General features: G+C 35.3%; 1 protein-coding gene across 1 annotated transcript in view; it reads left to right on the top strand.

Annotated features, from left to right (window-relative positions):
- The first annotated feature begins 939 nt into the window (after nt 1-939).
- The window catches only part of Trxr1 (Thioredoxin reductase 1), a 10,027-nt gene continuing 966 nt past the window's right edge, over nt 940-10,000 (top strand). Inside the window, exons 1-12 of the mRNA XM_027357384.2 lie at nt 940-1,326; nt 4,018-4,078; nt 5,504-5,679; nt 6,012-6,209; nt 6,542-6,721; nt 6,989-7,222; nt 7,552-7,668; nt 8,373-8,524; nt 8,696-8,825; nt 9,029-9,259; nt 9,402-9,536; nt 9,793-10,000. The exon at nt 9,793-10,000 is cut by the window's right edge and continues 966 nt beyond it. Of these exons, the coding sequence (XP_027213185.1) occupies nt 1,021-1,326; nt 4,018-4,078; nt 5,504-5,679; nt 6,012-6,209; nt 6,542-6,721; nt 6,989-7,222; nt 7,552-7,668; nt 8,373-8,524; nt 8,696-8,825; nt 9,029-9,259; nt 9,402-9,536; nt 9,793-9,855 (1,983 nt within the window). The 5' untranslated portion in view covers nt 940-1,020 and the 3' untranslated portion in view covers nt 9,856-10,000. The remainder of the gene's footprint in view (nt 1,327-4,017; nt 4,079-5,503; nt 5,680-6,011; nt 6,210-6,541; nt 6,722-6,988; nt 7,223-7,551; nt 7,669-8,372; nt 8,525-8,695; nt 8,826-9,028; nt 9,260-9,401; nt 9,537-9,792) is intronic.

The following is a 10,000-nucleotide window of genomic DNA, read 5'->3' as shown; positions in this document are numbered from 1 at the left end:
TTCGATACTGATGCGCTCTATCACCATAATGCTTAATTAATGAGAGTCAAATAATTAATCAGCATGATCATAGAGAGCATGAATGGCTATAATATCAGTAAAAATGAAGACATGAGTGACGAATGATAAACAAAGATTATTTTAGTGCCCGTGAATACCCAGAGTCATTTCCTCAAGGATAAAGTTCGGGAATTTCCAATCCTCTGTCTTTGTGTCGTCAAAAAAGATTCTAGATTCATCTCAGCTTTGAAAATGCATTCAGCATGGCTTATGGCGCTATGCAAGGTTGTTTAAACGTATATAGTGCAATAACATATCACTCATTCTGATAACAGGATGTCTTTCTAGAAGCAAATAGAAACGCCTATTTTAAAAATGTCTCCCCTGTAAAGTGGTTTTCGATTTACGTTTTCTTTTAAATAAATACTTGCAATGCATTGACATACCGGCAACTATTTTGCTAAAAAACAAATATTAGGAACCTTGTCAGTACTCAATAAAGATATAATTAAATTATCACTTTAAACCCTAGCAGACTATGACAAAAGATCATAAAAAATTGCAATGTAAGAGATATTGCATAATCCATTGCAAAATATCCACATGAAATATGACTTCCAATCCCCTTCAATGCCTTAATCAAACAAAGAAAACTCCTATCCAAAATTATTACCACACCGAAACGAGCCTTATCTCTACTCAAAAGTAGACTCAAGATCTTTTTTTACTCAAAGCTGAGAAAGAGGCCATCCCCGAAGGCCTGGGGGTCGTCCTTGGGGCCCCGGGGGTAGGAGGGGTTGGAGGGCGGATCCAAGGGCGGGGGAGAGGAGCAAGGGGAATAGTACGGGGGTGGTATAGGGTAGGGGAAGGGGAGGATGATAGGGGCCAAGAGAGGGATTGGCGGGAACGGGGAGAGGGGCTTTGTGGGAGAGGTATGAGGGGAGGGCCCGTAGCCGGCAGGGGGAGGAGCGAGGCAGGGGCAGGGGCGCTGAGGGACCCAGGAGGGGGAGCGCGAGCAGCATGAGTGTGGCGGCAACGTTGAGGCGGACGCTGTTCCCGGCTCGCTCGTCTTTCCCGCAGGTCCTCCGCAGGATCCACTCCCTCAGCCGGCCTCCGCGCGCGTCTTCCTCGTGGTGCCACGTGCTCGCATACAGGAGAGCCATTGGGGCGTGCGGTAGTGTGTGGCACTCGAGGGCAGGGAGCAATAGCCTGGCGACGATGGCTCCCGTGACCCTCAGTAACGGGCCTTCGGGCACCGTGGAGCAGCACATCAAGGAGAACAAGGTCATGGTCTTCAGCAAATCCTACTGCCCCTTTTGCCACAAGGTGAGGGGCCGTGTTTGGAAATCGACGGGTTCGGTTTCATGATTTTTAGGACTTATTTTTTTAGAGTTAGGTCGATTTCTTACGTTCCTGGAGTTGCACAAGGCATATACTTTCCACAATAACCCGTATTTTATATAACGAGGCATAACGTCGCTTGTAATTGGTCTTTCACAGGGCTATAAAACGAAAGAGAAAAGTCAGAACTTAAACTAAAAAAAAGTGACAATTCCGTATGTATTTTTCCATTGACACCCGTTTTTTCGTCTGTAATCTCAACCGAGGTTTGTAAAAATATGTTGCTTGTATATAGTATAACATCGAAATCAAAATATAGTGAATTGACAATTTCCTTCCATTTATAGTTCTCAGACAAGAGACGGGAATGTGTCAAAGTAAATTTTTTTTTCTTTTTTTAGATCAGAATTTTCCTGGTTTGAGAGGTTTTATTGATACTAGTCTGTAAAGGCTGTTGGGTTTGAACCATATATATTTTTTAGAATTTTAGTTTGCAAGTGCATGTCCAGAGTGATAATTCGAGGTGCATTTCTTCTTTATTATTATTTTTTTATTGTTCAAAGATGTCAGTAGGTCATGGTGGCTGAATCATTATTATGGTTAACTGTTGCTTCTCATTATTGCTTTTGTGTAGGATTTTCCTCGATTCATGGTGCTACCTGTACAGGTTTCCAATTTTGCATCTTTATTATGTGCAATACATATGTTTATATATGCAGAGACCCCTGCATTAACCAGTATAGCAACTGATTTTGTATATGTTATTGGTTAATCTTTATCATGGACCTTTTAAAAGTAGGGCAAATTGAAGATATTATTGTAGAGGACTAAATGTTCTCGTCATTTGTACAAGAAATGATATGCAGATATGAACAGTAATGCCACAATTAGGATAAAGAGATCACGGAAAGTGCCACCCATAGCCTAAGTCCACTCAGTGCTCCTGAGCTTATTTTGCCGTGCATACCAAGTGAGGTCAATGTATTCCAGGGTTTTTTCCCCCAGTCAACCCTCCCCTCGGGTTTCAGGCATGTCGAGTCACGACAACATAGATTGTTAAATAAATTTTGTGAAGAGTTGGGGACTTAGGCTCTAGGGAGTGTGTCTGTACGAGAAGAATTATCATATTATTATTGTAGGTATATACTTTATTCATATTTTACCCCACAATTTCACTAGTACCTCTCATGCCCTTCCCTTCTATCGAGACAATGTATGTGGGGGTTTTGGGGGGTTCCAGGGCATAATTCCAAGACATTTAGGTACTAGTTGGTGAGAAGAATCTATCCATGTCAAGAACATTTTGATCAGTAATGCAAAGGTATTCTAAACAGTTACCAAAACCTGTATAACCTGCATGTTGGCATAATTTTTTTCCTTTTTTGTCTTACCCACTTCAGTTTTCTCTAGGGCGTTTTCCTACTGGGTATTTTGTTTAACATCTGTTATATTACACCAGAATTCTTGGCTTTCAAATCGTCTCTCGGAGCAATTAGGGAACTATAGTCTTTAACAGGATAGTTCTCCAAATTTAATGTTGGTGTATCCATAGTCACACTCAGTATGAGACATCACTCTGAGTTTAGTTCTTGAAAAGCATTATAACATTGTATTTTTGCCATACAGATATTCAAAGCTCAAACATTTGGGTGTGTTGAATCGGTATAAAGATATCCTTAGTTAATGGGGGCAGGCACTTCCCTTCACTCTCCTTAAATATATACAGTTTTCGTGAGTGATACATTGCAAAAGAGAAAGAGTGCAGTGGACTAATTTAAGGCTAGAATTTGTAATTTCTACAATTGGTTCCTTTTGAGTGTAGTGTTTTATATATCAGAAAGTATCAGAAATTATGTTTTTAGTTATGAAGAGGTACAGATGCTCTGAAAACATCTGAACCACTGATGCTTTTTTGGTATATATACATTTTTATATATCCATTTATATATATATATATATATATATATATATATATATATATATATATATATATATATATATATATATATATATATATATATATATATATATATATATAATGTTTATATGTGTATATTATACACGTGTTTATATTATACACATGTTGGGAGACTCGGTAATGTTCACATATCAGTATTAGATTGTATAGATTATGAAATGATAAAATTACAAAATAGAAATGATATTACTGTTATGACATCAGTGTTTATCTCTTTATCTGTAGGTATTTTAATGCTTACTACAACATGACCTTGTTTGTAATTCTTTGAACATTAATCTTCAAATGTGATTTAAAGTGATGGTTTAATTTTAGAATTATTAAGGAAGGAACATGAGGTTAAGTTCTGAAAATAGTCATGTGAAGTAGGTATTAATTTCTTTAAAGAATATATTGTATTTACAGTCTTCCTTGTCAGCATTAATGAGCAACCTGTACTATATCCTAAATTTTATCAGTGGCTTCAGACTTCATAATTGAATAAAGTAATTCTTTGCAATTGTTGTCTACAACAAATTAAAGTTGTGTAGATTCTAGCATTAGATTTTGAGCATGATACAAAGTAACAGGAAAAAATTAATGTTTGGTAAGCAACTTGCATTCCCTTTTAAGGTAGGATCTCTCAAAAATAGAAATAGACTTTGAAAACTTTTGTAAACTATGAATTTATTGCATTAAGATTATTTGTTTTTTTCCAGGTGAAAGCGCTTTTCAAACAGCTGAACATCAGCTATGGAGTTCTTGAGCTTGATCTCATAGGTGAGTATTATGCTGGGCTTGTTTTGCTAGCATTTTAAGGCAAGATGTATATTGATTACATACTCCAGTCCTCTGTGACCCTGATTGATTATTGATAACCTGTGGGTATTCTGCTTACTGGCTCTTGCTCCTTTTTTTAAGTGGTTTTGCTATTAGAAGGAAAGATGTGTCAGGAATTGTAAGATTGTAGTATATATATATATATATATATATATATATATATAATATATATATATATATATATATTATATATATATATATAATATATATATATATATATATATATATATATATATATATATATATATATATATATATATATATATATATATTATATATATATATATAATTTTGCCTTTATTTCCCTGTCTGTCAACAATACACATGTCAGATATTCAAGGGCATGATATTGTTTTATTCTGTTGTCATTTTTTTCCATTGTGTGTGTGTATGTATATGTATGTGTGTATGTTTGTTTGTGTGCATGTGTTTTTAATACGCACACAGACATACATACATTTTTTTAACATACACATGCACAAAGCTCATACAAATTATTTATTTAAAGGTCATTTAACATATAGGTTGCCCATGTTGAGTGCTCTATAGTGAACACTGTATTTATAAAAGAATGTTTACAGAAAATGTTGCAAGCATTATGTACATGTTATCACATCAAAAAAGTCAAGACAGGATGTACACTACACGAAGCACAGAGAAAGATAGAGAGCTTGGCTGCCTAGTCTTTGAATATATTTTGTATGCTTAAATATCTATAAGTATATTTGTCCTAAACAGCCTGATAAAGATAAGATAGGTCTATAAATATTTTGTGAAAAAGTGAGTGCTTAGTGAAGGGAGTGTCATGGACGGTTGCCAGAAGAAACCCACTGACCTTGAATCCTTTAGGTGTGCTGTGAAGGGCTGACACACTGTAGGAAAATTTTAATCACACCATTTTTGATATGCCTTTTTTGTTTGTTTGTTTGTTTATTTTTTAGATTTTTTGTGTGTGTATTCTTTTCACAATGTTTTGGGTGAATGTTTTGCAGATGATCTTGATGTCATGATATGTTTTAGGTTGAGAAAAAAAGTTATGCTTGTAGTTTGTAGATTCTTAAAGTGAATGAAAATGAGTGTGAGCAAGTGTAAGTATGTTTATTCATGTTGGGATTCCCAGTGGAGGGGGAAATAAATGAGAAGAGAAACCTAGTGAAACAGTCAGAAATATTTTTCTTTCCTTTCAAACTCTTTAAATTGATCAAGGTAGCAAGTTGTACAGATGCCTACAGATTAGATGTGTGCTTCAGCAGCATGACTTTTGAGAATTTGACATAGGCTTAAGTGAAATTTTATTGGTAAAAGAAAGCTCCTGTTTTTATATGTACTAGAAACAGAAATTAAAGTGATTTTCTTTATTTCCAGAGAATGGAGCAGAAGTGCAGGCAGCATTAGAAGAGAAGTCTGGACAGAGAACAGTCCCTAATGTGTACATCAATGGGGAGCATCTCGGTGGGGCAGATGCGACCATAGGAGCGCATAGCAAAGGAGAATTATTACCCATGATTAACAAAGCTCAGCACAACTACGATTATGACTTTGTAAGTGCTTGTTCTAGTATTGGGATTTTATGGTATTTTATTATTTTTTTTTCCCCCCCCCAAGGTTTCTTTACCAGGAAATTGATTCTTTTTATTTTTTTTAATTTATTTTTTGGCACATCCCATAAGAATGAGAAACATGTTTATAATTTTTAGAAATTCTACTTTGATTCAAGATTTGTGAATTAAAGACCAGTATTTGAAATATCAATTCTAGATGATATACCATATGGGCATATGAAGTGAAATTACTCTTTGTAGAGCCAGGTGCATTAGAGAAAGTCAAACGAGAGTTTGCTTGAAAAATGAAGTAATGCAACTTCTCCTCGCAGATTGTCATTGGTGGAGGCTCAGGAGGCTTGGCCGCATCCAAAGAAGCTGCCAACCTAGGGGCCAAGGTTGCTGTCTGTGATTTTGTGAAGCCAACCCCCAAAGGTACAACATGGGGACTTGGTGGCACCTGTGTGAACGTTGGTTGCATTCCCAAAAAGCTCATGCATCAGGCGGCAATACTTGGACATGGCTTGAAGGTTAGTTAGTCTGGGATCTGTTGTGTCTGGATTAGGCATAGCAAGAAATTAGACAGTACTGTACTGTATGATATTTACCAAAAATTCGGGGGCACTGTGGGTTTGAGAAGTGTTGTGTATTTTTTGTTAACAAGATTTCATATGACCTCTGCAATTTTACTCTTGAGATTATGTAGAAACCAAAATTTTTTAGTATATTACCTTCCATTAACGCTTCTGGAAAATGATGATAATGACAACTATACCTTTTTATTTTTATTTTTTCTTCTTCCTTTTCTTTTCTCTTTCTTTTCTTTCCATTGTTGACTGACACAAACCCTTCCCTCTTTCAGGACTCAAGGGAGTTTGGTTGGGAGACGCCAGAGGAGGTTGGCCACACCTGGAGCAAAATGGTCGAAGGCATTCAAAACCACATTGGCTCACTTAACTGGGGATACCGTGTTGCCCTTAGAGAGAAAAAGGTGGACTACCTCAATGCTTATGCCACTTTTGTAGATGAGCATACACTCAAGGTATGTATGAAATTGAAGATTTTTTTTGCATAGTGATTATTCTTTATGTTCAAGGTTGAGTGACTTTTTAACTTGTTTCATTTTTAAGATTAGGAGTAAAAAAAAGAGAGGCATTTAGCTACCCTCCATGGCAAAAAATTTAAAATTGCCATCTTAGGTATAACTAGAGTCAATAATATTAATGGTAGCATAAAATTCAGTACAAACTTTGTTTGTATACCTTTTTCTTTCCAATGAAAAAAAATTAATTTTTCTTCATTCCTACAGACTGTTGACAGACGTGGCAAGGAAAAAACTTTAACATCAGATAAGTTCATGATAGCCACAGGTGGCCGCCCACGCTACCCAGACATTCCTGGTGCTAAGGAGTATTGCATAACATCTGATGATATTTTCTCCCTGCCCCATGCACCTGGGAAGACTCTCTTGATTGGGGCATCGTATATTGCCCTGGAATGTGCTGGCTTCCTGGCAGGTCTGGGATATGACACGACAGTTATGGTAAACACAAGTTTATTTTGTTAATGTATTTGCTACAAGAACTAGTTAAAAATTTATCTTGTACTTGATTAAAAGACAGGGATGAAATGTTCTTACTTCTTTAAATTGTTTCATGCTTGCTTTCATGTTCAGTAATTACATCCATTAACCTAAAGTTTCTAGATAAATTGGCATAGGATTTTTAATTTTATAAATTGTTTAATTTATAAATAGTTGGAAATCTTAGCTGCAAATGCCTAATACTGAGTGCACATTTGTCTATTTTTTTTGTAAATATTCCACTCTTCATGTGCAGAAAAATAATTCCTTCCCCCTTTTTTCTTGTGCAGGTGAGGTCCATTTTGTTACGTGGTTTCGACCAGCAAATGGCAGATAAAATTGGTGTATTTATGGAGAAGAACGGTGTAAAGTTCATCCGTGGTGCTGTACCAAAGTCAGTAGAACAGGTGAGGAACATGTTATTTCCCCATATGGAGTATATTGCTATATCTGTATTCATGATTATATGGTATACTTGTTTATATGCAAGTATATACGGTGTGTATGTAGGAGTGCAGATGTATAGGTCTAAGGTTATACATATTTGATGTATTGTGTGTATATGGTTGATTTTCAGGTGGTGTATAGTTATATCTATTAATTTTTTTTTTTTGCTGTTTACTAATCTGTTTTAACCTGTTAAAGCTAGGAATATGTGTATATATAGTATATGCTATGATTTTGTTTTAATTTTGCTTTTAAACGGATTACACTTGCTTAGTTCATTCTTTAAATTTACTTAAATAGTTGTTTACTTTCATTATTGTTATTTGTCAATAATGGTATAATGATGACATGATCATAGTAAAGGTAGTAGTAACAATAATAAAAGATTTTTACCCAAAACCATGAGGAATAGGTAAAGACAGATTTGGTAAGCTTAGTAAATGACTCCTTGGTAAATAAGTGCCTTTGAAGCTGTATACATGTTAACAAATTAAGTTCAAATTTCAATATATATATATTTTTTTTATGTAAACATAAATTTTGTTAGGTTCTTTTAGATCAGGAGTTGGTTTTCTTATGTTGTAAGATGAAAGGTATAAAGTCAACTTATTTATGATAATATGCAAGAAGTAAATAGAACAATTGAATGTTTTTTTTTTGACAGATTGAGGAAGGAACACCAGGAAAGTTGAAGGTTATAGCTGAACAAGAGGGTGAGGAAATAACTGGGGAATATAACACAGTCATCATAGCCATTGGCCGTGATCCATGCACCCAGGGCATTGGACTTGAAAATACTAACATCAGTCTTGCAAAGTGAGTTAATATGGGGCCACTTTTTACCCTTTTTTTCTTTTCTTTCAAAAAAAGAATAAAAAAAAAACACTAGCACTGGTTTGCATGAAATATTTGCATTGAAACCATTTGAAATAGATAAAAATTAGTATTGCTGAATACTTCACAAAGTGTAACTATTATGTTATTCAGGAGTGGAAAGATCATTGTGAATAAAGAGGAACAGTCGTCTGTTCCCCACATCTATGCAGTGGGTGACGTCATTGAAGGTGGCCTTGAACTCACCCCAGTTGCCATTCAAGCTGGAAAACTTCTTGCCAGGGTAAGTTGGGGGAACTGCTTCCTTATTGTTCACAAATTTAGACTTTGTTATTGATTATATAGAAGCAATTTATAAAAGAGTTGTTTAAAAGTTCCATTATGTAAAGATGAATATTTTGTAATGTTCTATGTATGCACTCTTTTAACATAAAATTGTATGAATAAGAATCGTATTTTATAATGTTCATGTCAACTCTTTTGCAGCGCTTGTTTGCAAATGGCAAAATGCTGACTGACTATGGCAATGTGCCTACTACAGTGTTTACCCCACTGGAGTATGGATGCTGTGGTCTCTCAGAAGAAGCAGCAATTGCCAAGTATGGTGAAGATGATATAGAGGTTTACCATACCAATTATCAGCCCTTGGAGTTCACTGTGGCTCACCGACCAGAGAACGATTGCTATGCAAAACTTGTTTGTGTTAAGAGCCAAGATGTGAGTAGTTTTGGAATTAGTAAAAAAAAATGAGTAAATAAAATAAAAAGTGTTGTCAATATGGTTATTTTTTTGTTTATTTTGTGCTTAATTTGTTTCATGTCTAAAGTAACTGCTATTTAACTGACATTCTTTACCACAGGAGAAAGTTGTTGGATTCCATGTGTTGGGTCCTAATGCAGGAGAGATCACTCAGGGGTTCAGCATTGGTCTAAAGCTCAATGCAAAGAAATCTGACTTCGATAACCTTATTGGTATCCATCCTACAGATGCAGAAGTAAGTAATGCACTCTGTCAAGTTTCAGATGAAAAAAAAATTGAAAGAGAAATATGCACATGACTTTTATCAGGATTATCCAATGAATCAATTCTGTGAATGTCATGAGTAAATTTCTTTATAATAGATAGGGTAAATGAAGGATCATATTATTTTGTTAGTAAATATCCAAGCATTATATTATATCTTGATATAAGGAAGTAAACATTTTCCAATTATTTTCATTTTGATTAAAATATATATATTCTTTTTGCAGAACTTCACTACAATGTCTGTAACCAAAAGTTCAGGCAAGGACGTGAGCGCTCAGGGTTGCTGAGGTTAGATAAAGCTGCTCTTTAGCTAACTTGACTGGAGATATATTGGAACACCACAGAGTAGAATTGGCTATCTTTTTATTGATATTTCCTAAGATGTAACCATTGCTATTGATCCTAGACATTATAGTGCCTGCATACCTAGCA

The sequence above is a fragment of the Penaeus vannamei genome, chromosome 10, assembly GCF_042767895.1.
Source record: "Penaeus vannamei isolate JL-2024 chromosome 10, ASM4276789v1, whole genome shotgun sequence".
In the NCBI taxonomy this organism is placed as follows: Eukaryota; Metazoa; Arthropoda; class Malacostraca; order Decapoda; family Penaeidae; genus Penaeus; species Penaeus vannamei.
The sequence above is the reverse complement of the archived record's forward strand: the minus strand, read 5'-3'. Positions and strand labels throughout refer to the sequence as shown.